Genomic DNA, 18,638 nt, shown 5'->3' with positions numbered 1-18,638 from the left:
TAACTCATTCCCTGTTACTATAGCAACCAATCAAGGCCTGGGACAACATCCAATCAGGACTGTTTCTGTCGTGAAAAGTCGTATCTATCGTGGGTCACTGGCATGATTGCTGTTTGTCTTCATTAGTCAGAGGTGTGTGAGTGTGTGTGCGCGAGTGTGTGTGTGTGTGTATAATAAATGTTATAAATGTCTGAATACAAAAAGGACTGCATACTGGATTCACAGTGCCAGGTTTTGCCGTTTTCCTGTCCACCTTGACCTTTGCTTTAGGCTGAAACACCACACAGTCTGGACATGTTTAGGCTTTATTTAGGTCAATTCAAAGTTCAATGTTAATGTTGTCCACCAGCAGAATCACTATCTCCACATACGGCCTTTTCCATAGCCCATAAACTACCAATTATAGTCAGGAACTCATAAGTAAAACGTGGAATAAAGATTTATTCATTTACCATGGGAGCCAAAACAAAGTAAGGCAGCACTGACCGCTCAGATGACCTGATATCAGGTGCATCAGCATTTCAGCTACAATAACCTCCTGATTCCAGCCTACAGAAAGAACCCAAGTACAGTAGAAGCTTTGGACTGGTTAATCCCATGTTTTCTCAACAGCCACCATCACTCAATCATCTGTTCGATTTAGTGAAGTAAAGTTGCAGCAATAAAAGCACCATATGTCTCTCCAAAATAATGTTTGTCTTCCCTTCTATTTAATCTTATAAAGTGGTTCTAGTTCTTGGCTCCTGATGCCGCCCATCCGTCGAAGGTCACTCGAGGAACTGGAGCCGGTGTCAGCTGACTTTAGACAAGGCAAAGGAAAACCTGGACATGGATCTGTGTCGATAACAGCGGCCAACATACAGACATAAGGTCAGTACAAACTCTGCACATCACTGTGGGAGGAAGTGGGAGAAAATCCACTGACACACAAGGAGAACATCCAAACTTCACACAGGAAGGTCACACTTGAACCAGAACTTAAATGTGCTAACCCTACTAACACAAGAACGTTAAAAGAATGTTAGCCCATGGTTCTCCTTAGGTTAGTTAGACACAAACCAAAAACAAACGTTTAGAGAATGTTGCCTCAGGGTTGTGTAGATGTTCCCTAAATGTTGAGGGAAACAATAACTGAAATGCTCTTCTACGGTCTTCACACAACGTTCCCATTTGGTTGTATTTTGGTATTTTTTGTTAACAACTAAAAGAGAACGTCCTGAAAACGTTGTCCAGAGGTTTGACATGTTGGTATTTTTTAACCAAAACCAGGTTAAAAATGGTTAGATTCACCTTTAGGCTCAAATTTAAGGTTATATCTTACTTTTTTCAGACAATTGCACATTATTTACCACAGGGATATATTTATACCCCCACTTTCCCTAGTTCTATTTTTGGGTTGGTGAAATTAGTATTTTAATAAATATTAATCTAAAAAAAAGGAGTATTTAAAGTGAATCATAGTATTTTTAAAAGTGTAAGAAAAGTGCAAACATCATCAATATTAGAATCCAGAGCTGCAGCCTCAGTGAATAAAAATATAAAATCCCTTGTACAGTTTTTTTGTTTGTTTTTTTAACCAAAAATAATGTTAAAGGAGTTGTTGCAAATAGCTTTTATGTCTCAGTCCGGTCCAGTCTTTGTACAACTTCAGAAATGAAAATCCGTGCTCTGTAGGTCACCACTGGAGTATTCCACCAACATCAGGACTGAACCATCACAGCTCATGTGTTTTCCTTGTTGTTTACACTGTAGACCAGACTGTTCCAGGCCCAGGTCATCCTCAGTCACAGTGCAGTGCACACAGGGTTCCCAGCGGTTAAAGTTCATTACTTATTTATTTAATTTGCCTGTTATTTCATCTTTCGTTCATCTTCATGTGTCTCTGACAACCCGCCTCCCTGAATCTCAGGGACACGTGTCAGTAATATCTGTTGAGGCTCTGAGTGACAGTGTTGATGTCTGGCTGCCCGTTCATCCAGATCTCTCTGAGAATCCTCTCCCGCTCCTCCAGCCGCTGGGATTGGTCCAAATCTGATCAGACAGACAGAGACACAGAGAGCGAGAGAGCAGTTCAAGGATTGTCCACACTGTCCGTTCACATATTCGTTCAATTTCACTTCATTGCTGGCAGGATTTTCTATTTCAAACAATGAGAAACTTTGACATTTGCACTCTTTAGTCACATTTTTGTTTTCTTTGATTTGACAGATATTGTCATGTGCTTTGTTATGTGATCATCTTGAAACATATGAAGATATATTATAACTATATATATTCACAACTATATATCATTACTATTGTTATTTTTGGCCATGTATTGCATATTATATTATTATAAGTTACCCTCCTGTCGTTTCCACCACTTGAGTAGACAATGAGATAAAAAGTGTTTCAGGAGTTACAGACCCAAGCTTTAAATGAACCATGACCGTTGCATGTGTCATTGTGTGTGTGTGTGTGTGTGTGTGTGTGTGTGTGTGTGTGTGTACCCTCAGCTGATGTGAACGCGGTGGCGTGAAGCAGAGCCCTCTCGAAGCGCCTGCGTCGCCGCGATGACAGGTCAGCACCGTCATCCCAGTCCTGTGACTCGCTGTCGCCAGCAGGCCTCGTTCCATCCGACACGACGACAGCAGCGGTGCTGTCTGGACGACTGTCCTCGGGCCGATGGCGGGGACAGCTGTGGTGATGATGGTGATGCCGACGATGAGGCCCGTGCCTGTGACGATGGTGGCGAGGGTTGTGACCGCTGTTTCCGTAGTTGCAGTCTGCTCGACAGTGGATCTGGAAGACGATGGCGCAGAGCGTGACCAGGAGGCCAACGCTCACACCACCCAGGAACACCAGTGCTGTCAGTTCGGGCTGGTCTGAGAGAGAGAGAGAGAGAGAGAGAGAGAGAGAGAGAGAGAGAGAGAGAGAGAGAGAGAGAGAGAGACATCACAATGAGTAAAGAGGACAGCAAATGAAGTTCATTTAAACTTAAATTAAGGTACTGAGGAATCGGTGATACAAAGAGCACAACCAACATCGCTGACTTGCTTTAAAGGGGAAGTAAGTAGTTTAAAGTGACATCTAGAGGAGAGGCTGAAATTTACAACAAAGAACTGCTCCTCTGCTCACCCCCTCCCTTCCCTGAGCGCTACGGTATCCTCAGCAGGTCAAATGTCGTCCTCGTCGTCTTTCTCCGTGTCAGCAGATGAGGTTCGTGAGGCGAGGGAGAGGGCGAGCTACCGCGGCCGTAGCAGACGAAGCGGAGAGAGAGGAGGCGGGACTTCCGCTACAAGTAAAGAGACGCTTGTTTTGTTCTCTCGCGTTTGTCCTTACAGGCTCCGGTAGAAACATGGCGTCTCGCTGCTAACAGTGGCTATGCAACCACGGTCCGCGGTCATGTTATTTTACATGACTTTTTGAAACACTACGAAAATTAAACAAAAACTATTATACAGCGACTAGACAATGCAGGAGCACATAATATGTATAAAAAAGTGGATTTTGGGTTATATAAACCCATAAATACTACACACTGTACCTTTAAAAGGACCATAACAAAAAATAGACACATGCTGAAATAAATAAGGCCTGAAACGAATGAGCATTACGCTATAAATCAATTGAGAACTTGAACAAACTTACAGACTTACAAACCAGTGAGGTTGCCCCCTGATGGCCACTCATGAGAATATAGGTTTCAGACACTTCTGCACTGGTTTCACTTTCAGGACCTGTGGTATGGTCCCTACTTTGTTTTTCCAGAATTGGTGACAATAATATACTGTCTGCGTTTATCTCAAACTGATCTCTTCAAACCCTAAAATGATGTTTGGGTCGTGAGAGTTAAAAAAAAAGATGATTTGGCGTCATTGCTCGCAATTGCAGGAAAAAGACAAACCACAGTATGGTTTGGTGCCACATGTTGTGTCCTCATAGACAGCAGATGTGTTTTATTGTCTGGTCAAACACACATGCAGTACATGACATTCATTCTGACTGGACCTACCTGCAACAAAGGTGTAAGCTGCCAGTATGTTGCTAAGCAATGCCATTTCCTGGGAGACCACCTTCACCTCCATATTTGGGCTTCCTGTTGTGAATTACTGAGACTTGCACATCTTGTATGAAAGAAAGAAAAGCAGAAATATGACACACAGAATCTGATAATTAAAATCTGTATAATTTCACATTTAAGTTGTGGCTGATGTCTTTTAGCCTTTTAGTCTAGTGTTTCATGGAGATAAAAAGTTGCACACCATTATTCTTGGGAGGGAAATGATACAGAGTATCATGAGTAAACACTCAAATAAACTCACAATTTCACTGGACTTGTTTTTTTTTGTTTTGAGTAAATGAATTAGGTATCAATTAAAGGGAAAAAAGGCTACCACTAGGTGGCAACAAATAGCCATTGCCACGAACAAGCACAGCTATTAGATATGGAGACTTCATTGGCTTCCATTCATTTCGACAGCCTAAACAAAGACTTATCCCTATCTTTAACCTTAACTTAACCCCAATCCCCATCTTACCTCCAACTAATAGCTTCAGAAATTGGGTTCTGCGTAACTGGGACCAGGTTCTGGTCCACTGGGGACTACTGGTCCTGAAAACATCAGTGTTTGTACCAGAAAAGGCCATAAAGCAGTAAGAAAGGGTAACAAAAACATGCAGACATACCTAACCCTAACCCAAAGTCTAACAATAACCTGAACACAATTCAAATCTTACCCCTAAACTTAAACCAGTTCCTCAGAATTAATGTTCTGCCTGATTAAGACCGGGTTTTGGCCCCCATGAGGACTATTGACAAGATCTGCATTTAAGGCAATTAATTCAATGAATACACATACAGCACTCAAAGTGAGGACACTCATAGACATAATGCACCTTACCCTAACCCTAAAACCAAGTATTCATACCTAAAAAGCCCTTTAAAGATGAGAGGACCAGACAAAATGTCCTCACTTTCCCAAAATGTCCTCACTTTGTGTGATGTGAATGATTGTTGGTCCTCACAAAGCAACAAATACAAGAACACACACTCAGTTTTGTTTCTCTGACAGTATCAGTCAGGGATATACAGCGTATAAAAAGTGTTTATTGCCTGAAGTGGCACTTAAAATGAAGCACACAGACAAATATTTCTAAATCGCATCGTCTAGACGCTCCGGCCCTGGAATTCCCCTCAAAAGGAGTGAGAATTATACCCTCAGTGTGTGTTCGTGTTGGTGATTTTATTGTTTTGATTCCTAAACGCACAGTAATGTAGAGGCCAGACCGTTAGACGGAGATGCCAGAGGGAGAGAGAACATGTCAGGATAATTATCCTCACACAGATGAAATCCTGGAGGAGATCCAGAGGAAAAAGAGATCTGATCTGCTCAAATAAAAGGCTCCTGGGGCAATTAAAGGAAGGATCTGATTAGTATTTATGCCTCTTCATCTCATGAGACGCAACAGCCAGAGGTCGGAAGCTTAATATTTTCACATTTTCTGTCTGTCTGTCTGTCTATCAAGAATGCTGTGGGTGAATTTCATAGAATCCAGTCAAGAAAGAACTGATTAATCTGTTGATTTTTTTATTTTTTTTTGATAATCAAGTAATCGTTTTAGCCCGAGTATGAATTCCTCCACATGTGGCACAAATGTTCACTGAGACTCAAGAATAAAGTGTTCACATGTTGTTGGTTTCTTTTAAATCAACAAGCACATGTGATAAGTCTAAAACTGTTTTATTTTAAAGACGCTTTTTGGTCTTGTCATTATGATGTCAGAGCTGATTACACTGTGATTAACCGTGATTAAAAACATAACACCGTCCATATTTATATTGCTTCTGTGTTTTTAACCATGTTATTATCTTTGCTACTGGGATGCAGTTTTTGCAGACAAATCGGTTTGTGACACAAAGGAACTGTGCTGTATCCAAAACAATTAAGAGAACAGTATTTACCTGGTTTTTATGCAGGGGTTTTTCTTATGACACTACTAAACAAAAGTACATGCTGTTACAGCAGCGTCTTGACGACAGTAACAACACAATAACACACACTGAACCACCAGAGACACACAAGTGATCTGTTGACTCCTGAAAGCTTATCTGAATGGTTTTCATGCTGCTTTGGGTATTTAACACAGATTACATTTGGAGGCACAGATTAACAACACAATAAGCAAGTCAGGAAAAGGGAAGAATTTAACTTTTTTTTTTCAATTGAAAAGAAAAATACAAACGAACGTACAGTAAATCGTGTTGTTATAAAATGTAAAACATCACGTTGTCATTCACAACTGGCTGAGTTACTTTATTCCAGAAATGAAACTGTCTATATCATCACATCCAGCACAGGAAAGCTCTCAGTCATCTGAGAATATCTAAAATCAAGTCTAAAATCTGTGCCGAAAAATAACCTACCAACCCACCGACTAACCAACCTACCCACCTACCTACCTACCAAACTTCCTTCCAATCAACCAACCAACCAACTGACCGACCAACCTACCCACCTACATACCTACCAACCTTCATTCCTTGCTACCTACCTACTTACCGACCGACCTGCTAACCTATCTATCTATCTATCTATCTATCTATCTATCTATCTATCTATCTATCTATCTATCTATCTATCTATCTATCTATCTATCTATCTATCTATCTATCTATCTATCTATCTATCTATCTATCTATCTATCTATCTATCTATCTATCTATCTATAAAAATATTTGATCAGTAGATATCAGTGAAGCTTGATTGTGTGTAAACACAGTGTGGGTTTTTGCAGAACTGTTTTAATTCCACAAACCTGTTATGATTTCCCCGGGGACAACTTGTAACACAACACCAAGGCTTCATTAAACCTTGTATTAATGACTGGAAACACTTCACAAAGACTCACCACACTTAATGACCAACAGCGGCTGGTGTTTCTGGCTATGAAACACCATCTTTGAAGTCTAATTGCCATGCAGTGTTTGTGTGACTCTGCTGACCAAAGCAGGTTCAGTGTAGTAAACATGAGAGAAGCTGTGCTACAAGCAGGAACTACAGGAGCTACTTGAGGAAAGAACATCTCTTCATGATGGATTCTTTGGTGGATTCTCACCATAACTGACTCTTCAGTGGCTTGCTTCTATTCTTTGGGCACCTTCTGCAAGAAATAACATATCAATAATGCTGGGAAAACTGTGAGAGCTGACTCCAGTGGAGAGTAAGGTTAAGTCCTGGTGCTTGACTGGCTTTAGTGTGTGAGAGAGTGCAAATCTGTCCTTCCAAGACACCGTGATATCAGCGACTACGTGACATTCTTTGTGCTTGTAGATAAATCAACCAGTTGGAGAGATGTCATCACCACTTCTTCTGGAAAGATTTCAACTACATATCTTTCCACTTCATAAAGAGTGAGGAGACTCGTCTCTGTGTCCTTTGGGTGATGATACCTGATGTTTGTCTGCTTTGACACTCTGCCGGACAATCCATTAGGTGGTTTCTGTCAGACATTGTCATGTCTTCACCTGCATCTGTGTTCTCCTGGTGCTTTGGGAGAACCAGTGAGGATATGGTTTAGGGTGCAGAGGTTTCTTCACATTGTCCCACTGCATTAGGATGCCCGGGCAGAAGGAAGAAGATCAGTTTGGCCTCTTCATTGCACCAGAGTTGCGTGATCCGCGATCACTCTACACCATGGGTGTCAAACTCTGGCCCGCGGGCCAAATTTTGCCCGCCGTGTAATTTCATTTGGCCCTTGAGGCAATATCAAATTAACATTAGAGCTGGCCCGCAGGTATTATACAGCGGCACGTCTGACTGATGAACACCTTTGTTCAATAATGAAGGTTGCCTCAGCTCAAAGCCTGAACCCCGACATTAATGAACTAGCATCCAAGAAAAGATGCCAGGTATCTGTCTTGGGCACATCAGATTAGATCAGTGTGTCGCAAACTGAGCAGTAAAAAGGCCTGAATGGTTGATTTATTTTATTTTCAAATTTATTAGCTTGTGGAAAAAGTTCATGTTGATATTTACCTCAGAAGGCTGCAAATAGAAAAGAGGCATTCAATTTTTTATTTAAATTTTATTTAATATGCCATTGATGTTTTTCGTTTGTTTTTTGAAAGTTGATTTTGCACTTTTAAGTTATATAAGCGTTGCTTGTTCCATATTCAGTGTTAAAGCAAATCAGTGTAGCAAAGTTTATTTTGATATTTACCTCAGAAGGGTGCAAATAGAAAAGAGGCATTACATTTTTTCCATCCATTATCTACCGCTTATCCTGTATTTAGGGTGCATTCAATTTTTATTTAGATTTTATTTGATATGCCATTGATATTTTTTTATTATTATTATTATTATTTGAAACTTGATTTTGCATGTCACTATAAAGTTATATAAGCCTTGCTTGTTCAATATTCAATGCAAAACTTGTTTGGGTCCCTATTAAAAGGTTAATTTGTTCAACCTTGGCCCGCGGCTTTGTTCAGTTTTAAATTTTGGCCCACGCTGTATTTGAGTTTGACACCCCTGCTCTACACTCTACCACTACACTAATGTTTCCTCAACTACTTCAGTTTCCTATAGTTAGTTTGTCAGTCTCTTGAGGTCCCATGACCTTCACCTGTGACCACCAAATTCAACTTAATTAATTTTTGAGTCTAAGTGAAAATTTGCACTAAATTTAAAGACTCTGCTCTGAAGGTGTGATTGAGATTTTGTGATCACACAGATGGGAATGACAGCCAACTCTGCCATTTTTCTCCCATGTTGAATTGATACAGACATGGCTGAAGTTTGAACTTGAACAGATAATTACAAATAAGTGATGGTCTCACATATCATCAAAGTGGTTTGGCCTAATTTCCGATGAGGCTTTCGGCTATAAAAACTGTTGACCTGACAGTAAAAACAGACCAAAGAACAAGTCTGCACACAGTCTGTCACATTTCAGAAAGCCAGTGACTCCCAAAATACACGCTGATGCGATAATGAGCATTAAAACCACACCGTGGGCCTGTAATTATTAGCAAAACTGTCAAAAGCAATTCAACAACACAGCAAGAGCACGAGGGAAGACAACAATAATACCCAAACATAACACAACCTCCAAGCACTTGTAAATTCACTGGCTGTCAGGGTCACTCTGTGATGTCATGTGTGAACGCTGTAGGACACGACTGACCTTCTTCCTCCTGCTCTCCTACTTACTCCCTCTTTTTCCTTCAGATTTGGGAAATCTATCTATCTATCTATCTATCTATCTATCTATCTATCTATCTATCTATCTATCTATCTATCTATCTATCTATCTATCTATCTATCTATCTATCTATCTATCTATCTATCTATCTATCTGTCTGTCTCGCGAACTATTCCTTTAAACTTGCTGAGTGACAGCGTGGATCAGTTTTCATTGGAGCAGATTGACGTGCGTGATGTTTTCCTCAGTGTGGCACAAATGTCTTGGAGGCAACATGTCAAGTAAGGATGCTTCCTACTGATCTTCTCTCGTGTCTCTGTGCTCGTCTAGTCTTGCCTAAGTATTGTGTCACACAACTGCTCTTTGTCTTTATCTGTGCTGTGAAGAAGAAGAAGAATACACACTCACTCTCACTCACACACACAAGATACTCTCCACTTAATATAGTATATTATAAAAAATATTGGTATCGGTAGATACAAGACTCAAATTTTTGATATCGTATCGATATCCCTAAAAGTTAATGCATTGCATTGTGAAACTGGTCTTTTTTTCTTCTGTAAAGACAAAGTGGAAAACATATGAAGGCAGATGTTTGTTTTACAGATTGTTTCTTTTGTACATTTCTCCTGATGGTCTGATTAACTGTGACAATATTTGCCCTTTTTTTTAAACAATCAATCCACATCAGCCAATCAATCTGCCAATAACACATTATTGCATGTATATAATATTCAGTTTATACATAATTTTAATTTAGTATTTTACCTTTTTACTTTATATGTTGTGAGCCTGGTGTTCCCCAATGCACTGTTATTATGTGTAACATCCAAACTTTTGTTACTTTTTGTTGACAAAAAAGTTGATTCTGTTCTATGTCATATAAGGACACTGCAGTGTAGATAGGTATGTTTTTGAGTCAAGAACTCTTGCCATTGCTATTGCCAAACCATGGAATACCACAGCTCAATTTCAATTCTGAACATTTCCTGTGGCCAAGCAGAAGCATAAATCATGACTCTGTGCAGCTCACAGAGATAAAGGATGGAAGGAAGGAAGTATTTCTACACACTGTGTAGACTGCGCTGCATTATATTACACTCTATGTGATTTATTTGACAGTCTTAATACCAAATACTTTTGTTGACAGAATCACATTCAACTATAAATGTATATCCTGTACTATAATATTATACCGGTGTAGGTCATATGAGAAGATTAAGTGACTCGCTGCTTTGCAAATATTACAGATGGTTTGAGAAATGTGAGGAAAAACTATGAATGAGACAAATGAAGAGAAGAGAAGGAATGGACACAGATACACACAGTAAAATAACAGCAGGAGCAGCAGCAGCAGATGTATAATACACAACATTTGTACTCACATTTCATTAATGAATCAAGAGTCCATCTGGAGTCAATCTGCTCCTCATCTTCCTCCTCCAACTCTTCTTCTTCCTCTCTCTTCACTCCCTCCTGTCCCTTTCTCCACCCTCAATTGAGAGTCAAAAACGCTACAACTGTCCTCTCTCCTCTCTCCTCAGTAGAATTATATGTATAAATCTCCTGTGTTCTCCCACAGTCGCTGGATAAGTCAGAGTGAACGAGCCTCCGTCGCCTCTTTACTTTCTCACACAGACATGATGCAAAATGTTCTTTAGTCATTCTTTTTCTTTTTCTTCTTTTTTTTAAGGCAACAGCAGCAGCAGCATCAGGAGGAGGTGGAGGAGAAAGAGAGATGTTGCTCTCTGTCTATTTTCCCAAGAATTTCCAGATCATCCATTTTAGATTTCCAGGTTATTTTCCAGAGGTCAGCTGCTGACGAAAGAGACCCTGACAAGAAAAGTGAATCATCCCCCTTCTCCCTCTCTCTCTGTCTCCCTCTCTCTCTCTCTGACTCCTGTGTTCATGTTTGCACAGAGAGAAAAGAAGGAAGGAGGGACAACAGTGACAAGAACGCAAACAAACTGATGAACACAAACACACACAAAAAAAGGAAAATGTGTGAAAATATTTCAATTTAGGGCTGCAATTAAGTATCATGTTCATAATCAATTAATCTGTAATTTGATGTGATGATTTCTTTGTTACATGGAGCAAAGAAACCAGACAATATTCATGTTTAAGAAGCTGAAAAATCAGCTTGTTTTAATTATCGGGAAAAAAAAACTGTCAACCTGATAAATTGATGATCAGAATAGTAGACGATTCATTTAGTCATTGATTAATAATCATTTTCCACCCGAAAAATTATATTGTGCACATTTCAGTTCTTACAATCAACGCGTGTTGACACACGTTTCCATAGACCTCATAAACACTCACAATAACCTGTTTATGAGACATCATGATGTTTGTATGTGATCCCTTGTGTGTTTTAGTCTGCACAATCTGAACGCTCATTTGGACTTCTCGTCTCTGTGTGATGGACGGCACATGCGCACACACACACACACACACATGCAACAGGGAGGGAGGGAGCATTAAAAGCCATGAGAGTAGTAATCACTTTCTGCTTTGTTATTGTCTGTAATGAGTCCTGCTAGAAAAGACAAGTGAGAAAATATCCTTCTCATCTGTCAGGACAACCTCTCCTTCTGCTACTCTGTGTCTCCATCATGTGGAAGGTGTCTCTAATTCTCATCCATCCCCATTGACAAGTAATTGTATCACTAATATAGCTGAAATTACTACAGGAGTACCTTAAAGGTGAAGTAAGTAGTTTATAGTGCCATCTAGAGGAGACGCTGAAATTTACAACAAAGAACTGCTCCTCTGCTCACCCCCTCCCTTCCCTGAGCGCAGTCTGTTGAGGTTATATTTTATAATCAGGCTCAGCTCACTTGGAACCGTGCCAGAGCAGGTACTAAAAAAGCACCAGGTACCAGGTACTATCACTAATGGAAAAGAAAAAAAACAAGTTAGATCTGTACAGTGAAAAAAAAACTGCCACTACTAGTGACATCTAATGGTGAGACTGCAATAAACCCTCCCTTTCCAAAACGTCAGGGAACTACGGTGGCCTTTGCATATCAGAAAGGATGTCACTCTTTTTATGCTTCAAAATACAAAACACATGCTCTGGCTGGTTTGTCCATTCAGGCTGCTGTAGAAACATGGCGGTGCAAGGTGGTGACCTCCAAGAAACAAAACCCTTGTCTAAAGTACAAATAAAATGCTTATCCTAAAGCTTAAGAACTTTTATGTCAAAGCCATTATGTCTTATACAGACTTATGGGTAGAATCTTCAATGTCTGCGAATACATCGTCCTAAATGTCACACACTGGACATTTAAGGACATCCACCTCGACATGAATGATAAAAAAAAAAATAGACTTGCTTGGGAAAAAGCTAAATTTACATTGTCACCTCTGATATGGGGCCACTTTTATCACACCGTTACTGTTAATGATAAATTAAAAAAATGCACATATCTAAACCTTGTTCTACACAGAGAATGTACAACATACGCACCACTTACCATCCATAATGCATCTGTTTCTGCACCTTCTTGTCAGCGTGATGAAATATTAACTGTTTTAACTTTGTACAGCGTGTTCTGTGAGGGATTTCTGTCAGTTGTGTGTCTCACACGCTGTGTGTGGAAACTCTGGACCTGCTGCTCAACCGTTCACCGTTTGCTCCGCCGCCGTGTCACTTCATTATTCATGAAGTTCCAGGTCAGCACGGCATCCAAATAAAACTGGGTCGGCTTCTAATGGAATAGAGTGGTTAGACAGAGAAGTTCTCTTTTGTCACGACTGCTTTGGTTCAGTGCTTTCCAGAACTTCTCATAATTTAGAGTTTTAATTGGAGCGTCAGTCCAAGTGTGTTTGTTTGAGACTACTGCCAGCTGCACTATAAAGGTCCAATATGCAACATCACCCATGTGAATAAACAGTAGAGGGCTGACTACTTCAGCGGAAGGGGACGTCACACTTCTTCCCTGAGTGCTTTTATCAAGGCCTCTGTTGTTGCAAAGTAATCCAGAAGAAGCCTGAGGTCATGAACCTCATGAGCCTGCTATGGGAACAGCTAATGGCACAGACCTCACCCCGTCAGACTGGGATGGAGCAGCTGAGAATGACATCAAGAGCAGACTGAACAAAGCCAGGAATGTCAAGAAATCCATGGACAATGTTTGTTTGACTCAGTCCACCCTCCACACCAAACTCAAATTATATGAACTGTCATCCCGTCTCTACAGATCAGATTCTGGCACATTACCAAGTGCGATACTGCCAAGCTGTCTGCATTCCACATGTATCAGAGGGATCTTCTGCCCCCTCCAGATGATCTGCAACTGTGACCTCCTACAACAGTGTCACACGGAAGTCTTAGAGAACCTCATTACCAGGAGAAGGTGCAGTGGAGATGGATCGGTCATATTCTGTGGATGGACCCTGTATACATGACCAGCGTGGCTCTCTGCTGGACATCAGAGGATAAGAGGAAGAGCAGATGACGCAAGAAGACCTGGCAGAGAATTGTGGAAGAGGAGATGAAAGACCTCGGCCACACATGGTCATCTCTCGGGAGGTTTTCCAAGGACCGACAGCAGTGGAGGCTCTTTGTTGCTGCCCTAAACACCAGTGACCGTAATGGGCACTAACTAACTAATTAACTTTGCTTTCTAGCTAACTAACTTACGCTCACTAAAGCACAACCGTAATTTAATTGCTAACGCAACTAACTTGCTACTTTCTTGGCTAGCTTACTAACTAACCAACTTACCTTGGTTGCTAGCTTTCTAACAAGCTAACTAACTTACTTACTAACTTTGCTTGCTAGCTAACTAACTTACTTAGCTAGCTTACTTACTAATTAATTAATTGACTTAATTTGCTTGCTAGCTAGCAACTAACTCCTCTTGCTACTTTCTTGGCTAGCTTACTAACTAACCAACTTACCTTGGTTGCTAGCTTTCTAACTAACTTACTTACTAACTTTGCTTGCCAGCTAACTAACTTACTAATAATCTAACTTACTTTGCTCACTAGCTAGCAACTAACTAACTTAATTACTTCCTTGGCTACCTTACAAACTAACCAAATTACCTTGGTTGCTAGCTTACCAACTAACTAACTAGCTAACTAACTAACTAACTTACTTAGCTTGCTAGCTAGCAGCTAGCTAAAAACGAACTAACTATATAACTCTGTTGCATTTGAGTACCATAGGAAGTTAACATTTAAACACTTCCTGGAACAGTTCAGGATAATGAGCATCTCATGACTGACAGAATCATTTAAAGAATGAACCTGCCGCCGACCTGCACGCAACTTTGTCCTTCCTCTTCTGTCACATGACCAGAGTCTTCACAACGAGACAAAGACAAATCTTTCACTGCTGAAGAAGGATAGGATAAGGATGTAACGTGTTGTGTCTTTATTTATTTTTTCTCAAAATGTTTCCCGTTATTGCCAGATATTTTTCTCTCTATAGCCAAAGGCCACTTTTAGTGTCAGAGTCCAGAACCTCATTATTTTTGGGTTGCTATGTCTTGGTGTGTGTGTGTTTGTGTGTTACATAAGTCAGCTGTTCATGTGGCCATAATCAAATTATTCTCATGACTGAATCAAGAAGAACCGAAGGCCTGAATGCACATGTCCCTCTCTCTCTCTCTGTGTGTACATGTGTTCTTCCTTTCTTTCATATACTACACATATACTGTATGTATGCAGTACTTCACAAATGTAGTAAACCACCACCCATCGTAAGGTTTATGCCACAACTCTCCTAAATGAACAGCATTGGTCATTATCAAAATCATATATTTATGCTTCTGTAATGGTTAATACACCAGTATGTAGAAGCTCTCTAACCAAAATTCTGTTTTTAATGCTAAAATATCATAAGTATTATTATCCATGAATTTTCAAAAGTACTGTTTTACAAAAAAACTGAAAAGACTAGTAAGGCACATTATTATAACTTATTAAAATATCAAATATAAGTTATTTACTTGCGTTCCTTAACACTTTTAGTGGTTGAATGTTCCGTTTGATACATTTCTGACTTCTCTGAGAAGAAGCCCAGTGAGCCAGCTAGAATTTGGGTATAAAAAGGTGAATTCAGTTTGTTATTTGCCAAATAAATAACAATAACATTTTTAGTTTCAAACAAGTTTTTGAAAGATTTCCAAGATATATATGTTTTCGTGTTTTTTTTTTGCTGCGCTCACAGAGCCACTCACTGACGTTACATAACGTGGAGTCAATGGAGGATGAAGAACGACCTAATGAAGACCATTGGTGCGCACCGACTACTCCACAACTGGACGGCAAAAATGTACCGATTCTTTGGACAACTGGACATTCATTCCCACACGTGGCATCTGCATACACAAAAACATGGGGGTTCTGAGAAATTCCATCAAATTCTTCCAACTTGGTACAACTGTTTACTTGGACCTACGGTCAATTTAGTGTCCAATTGTGGGAGGAAACAGACCATTTACATATGGGGCAAATGTTGACTTAGGACTCACAGGTCAGAGATTAAGGTTGTTAAGATTTAGGTCAAAGGTCATGGAGGCCTCACACTACATGTTTTTAGCCCAAGTCCTTTCAGATGCCAATAATCTAAGAATCTGTACAGTACAGTGATTGCATTTTTTTCTTTAAAATTACTTTACATTAATTAACACAGCATCTTCTGGTAGAGCTGATCGAGTACGAAGGCTTGAAGTAACTTACAAAGTAACAAAGTCCATTCATTTAATAATTTAGACTTACAGCACAGTAACGACATGGTAACAGTATGCTAATGGAGGAAATTCTGCTTAATAACATATCATTTATAATGCAATTTCCGTTTTTTTCTGAATAAAAATGGTTAATTGTGATAGCCTAGAAATCTAGACGCCCCTAGCGGCAGCAAATGTAATAGTGAAGTAATAAGATGAGACATAACTTTGCAATAACATGGTAATAACACATTATATTAACATACTATTATTGTATAATGTTATATGACACACTTTTCTGTTGTCGTTATAAGCCAATAATTTTGCCAGTTCATTAGATCTTTATTCCTTTAATATGAATTAAGAAACCCTGAATCAGAGAGCACCATCTAGAGGCCAGAGTGAGTACAAACAGCAGGTTACAGGCTCCAGGCAGAGAGGTTATAAACTCGGGTGAGCACAGCAGCAGCAGTCCATGCAGAAGGCTGCAGAAATATTAAAAGTCAAACCGAAGACTTGAACAACCTTTCGAGGATGAAGAAGGTCGTCCAGTCTCTTGACACATTTTCAATGATTTAAAAAAGAAAGAAATAAAGAAAAAAAAACATGAAAATCAACAAGATTAAAAGAGATTTGATGATCGAGTCGGACAAATGAACAGAACACGAGAGCACAAAACCACAGGCCTGACGAAACCAAACGACTAGTGACCTGGTCAACTTACAGTAAAACTCATTAAAGTACATTTTTAATATTTGCCCTCACACACACACAGACACACACACATATTCAAAACAAACCCAGTGGATACCAACTGATAACCCAAGAGGACACAGCAAGCCAAGCTGCTCCAAGCCTTTGGATAGTCACACGCATAAATTAAGAAATAAATACAACACAATTTGTTAATCGTCAGAACACCAGTAGGTTCACAAACACACACACACACACGAGTAAGAAAACTGTCTGGATGAAACAGACAGAAAGATAGAGACTAAGATGAAGACACCAACAACGATTTCCTAATGATACCAGAGCTGGGAGAATGACACTTCAAATCAAGCTAAAAACGTAAAGAAGAAGAAACACTGTTCATTATTGCTGAAAAACTGGCCGATCGGCGTCACCTCAAAATACTGACATCCTCGAAAACAAACAGATGAGTCAAGTGGAAGAAGGCGAGGAACAGGGACGCTGCCACACCGGCATTTGTTCACCTCACACACACACACACTGAAGAGAAATGAAGAGCACACAGATGATTGTGACCATCGTCATGGTGAAAACGTGTTCTTAGTTTTAACTAAACTGAAACCGTTTAAAACGAAGTATAGAGTTTAGTACGAGTTAAGTTCCCCCATTCACACTAAACCATTGTGTGAATCACGTAGCAGTTTTCTGACACGCCGACTCTGCACCTCATACACTCTCACTCTAATAAAACCCAAACTGTCTGCAGCAGCATCTTTATATTTGTATGATTTTGCATCTCGGACGTGCTTACATTTCTGAATTAACATTAAATCAACACACACACACACACGCACAGCAGATAAACAAAAATAAGTATTGTTACAGTGACTCAAACAAGAGGAAAACATCCTGAGATCTAACAGTAGTAAACTGAACCGAAACATCTTCATCTACTGTTACTGACGCTCCCCTAATAACTCCCCTAGTTACCCAGACCAGACAGCTTAGAAGAGAAACCACCAGGTCACCATATTCTCATTAAAAATATATGCATCTTCAACATTTAGAAGGAGAAGGAGCTCCATATTTACAGTTTTATTGCTTAGTTAATATTCCTATTATCTTCTTCTGAAGGACGTTAAGTATTAGAGACAGACTTTAGTGGCTCTAATTATTGCAAAGGTGCAAATCTGACGCCACAATTGGGACGAAAATACACAGGTGGGATAAGAAGAGGTATTATTATTATTATTAGTGCTGGTTAATATTAAAGTATTAAGGCCTCTGTGTGAAACACGGTTCCGGTGTGTCCTAGTTCGAGTTTGTAAAAAAAAAAAAGGAAAAAAAGAAGCAGCTTCTCTTATTTGGTTGATTCTCCTCATTTGTAAGACATGACGGATTATGTTGGTTCTTATTTCTGCTCACGCTCTGTGACTATTTGCCAGGGAAGAGCTGCAGGTCAAGGCGGACCCACACTTCCCCTGTGGGAACTTCGTGCAGCAGAAGACGTCGGGTCACCGGTCCCTTGTTCTCCAGCTCCTTTTTTATCGTTGCCACGGGAACCTCTGTCCGACCAAGGAAGACTGATACGAGAAAAGACAGAAAAGAGGTTAGACTGAGGTTGAATGAACTGAAAGTGTGAGAAGAAAGTATGTATATAACTGACCGTCGGGTGAAAATGGGTCTCTTTCAAAGATGGTGATAGAGAGAACGTCCTGGTAGATGTCTTTGATGTGAAACTGGCAGTTGAAGTTCCACTTAGGGTTCAGCGTGTCGTTGAGTGTCCTGGACGTGAAGATCTGAGCTCCCATGGTCACTTCACAGTAAGGGTTACTTTTACCTGGAACAGGAGAAGGAGGAGGACACGTGAGCAGTTGTTGGTCTCTGTGTGTTGGCCCTGTGATGGACTACCGACCTGTCCAGGGTCAACCCTGCCTTTGGCCCTATGTCAGCTGGGATTGGCTCCAGTGACCCTCCCTCATGTGGAGGATTAAGTTAAGCTCAGGTCTATAATTTGTTCTGAAAACACTTTTTTATCTTGATATTGATTCACTGCTTCACCGTGTGGCT

The 18,638-nt window shown here is 40.1% G+C and overlaps 2 protein-coding genes across 3 annotated transcripts in view; both read right to left on the bottom strand.

Moving 5' to 3' along the window:
• Nucleotides 1-1,918: 1,918 nt before the first annotated feature.
• Nucleotides 1,919-4,067, bottom strand: eva1ab (eva-1 homolog A, regulator of programmed cell death b; the record flags this gene model as incomplete). The annotated part of the gene is made up of 3 exons (XM_083900862.1): nucleotides 1,919-2,031; nucleotides 2,490-2,864; nucleotides 3,995-4,067. The coding sequence occupies 3 exons, from the start codon at nucleotides 4,065-4,067 to the stop codon at nucleotides 1,919-1,921; spliced, it is 561 nt and encodes a 186-aa protein (XP_083756988.1).
• Nucleotides 4,068-16,210: 12,143 nt separating this feature from the next.
• Nucleotides 16,211-18,638, bottom strand: part of itsn2b (intersectin 2b) — a 31,960-nt gene continuing 29,532 nt past the window's right edge. For both annotated transcript variants that reach the window (XM_083900670.1, XM_083900671.1), the window contains exons 39-40: nucleotides 18,235-18,408; nucleotides 16,211-18,151 (exon numbers count right to left, since the gene is read on the bottom strand). In XM_083900670.1, the coding sequence (XP_083756796.1) occupies nucleotides 18,003-18,151; nucleotides 18,235-18,408 (323 nt within the window). In that variant the 3' untranslated portion in view covers nucleotides 16,211-18,002. The remainder of the gene's footprint in view (nucleotides 18,152-18,234; nucleotides 18,409-18,638) is intronic.

This window comes from Microchirus variegatus (genome assembly GCF_963457635.1).
Source record: "Microchirus variegatus genome assembly, chromosome: 14".
Lineage (NCBI taxonomy): Eukaryota > Metazoa > Chordata > Actinopteri > Pleuronectiformes > Soleidae > Microchirus > Microchirus variegatus.
Note: the sequence above shows the minus strand (reverse complement) of the source record. Positions and strands in the feature narration are given on the sequence as shown.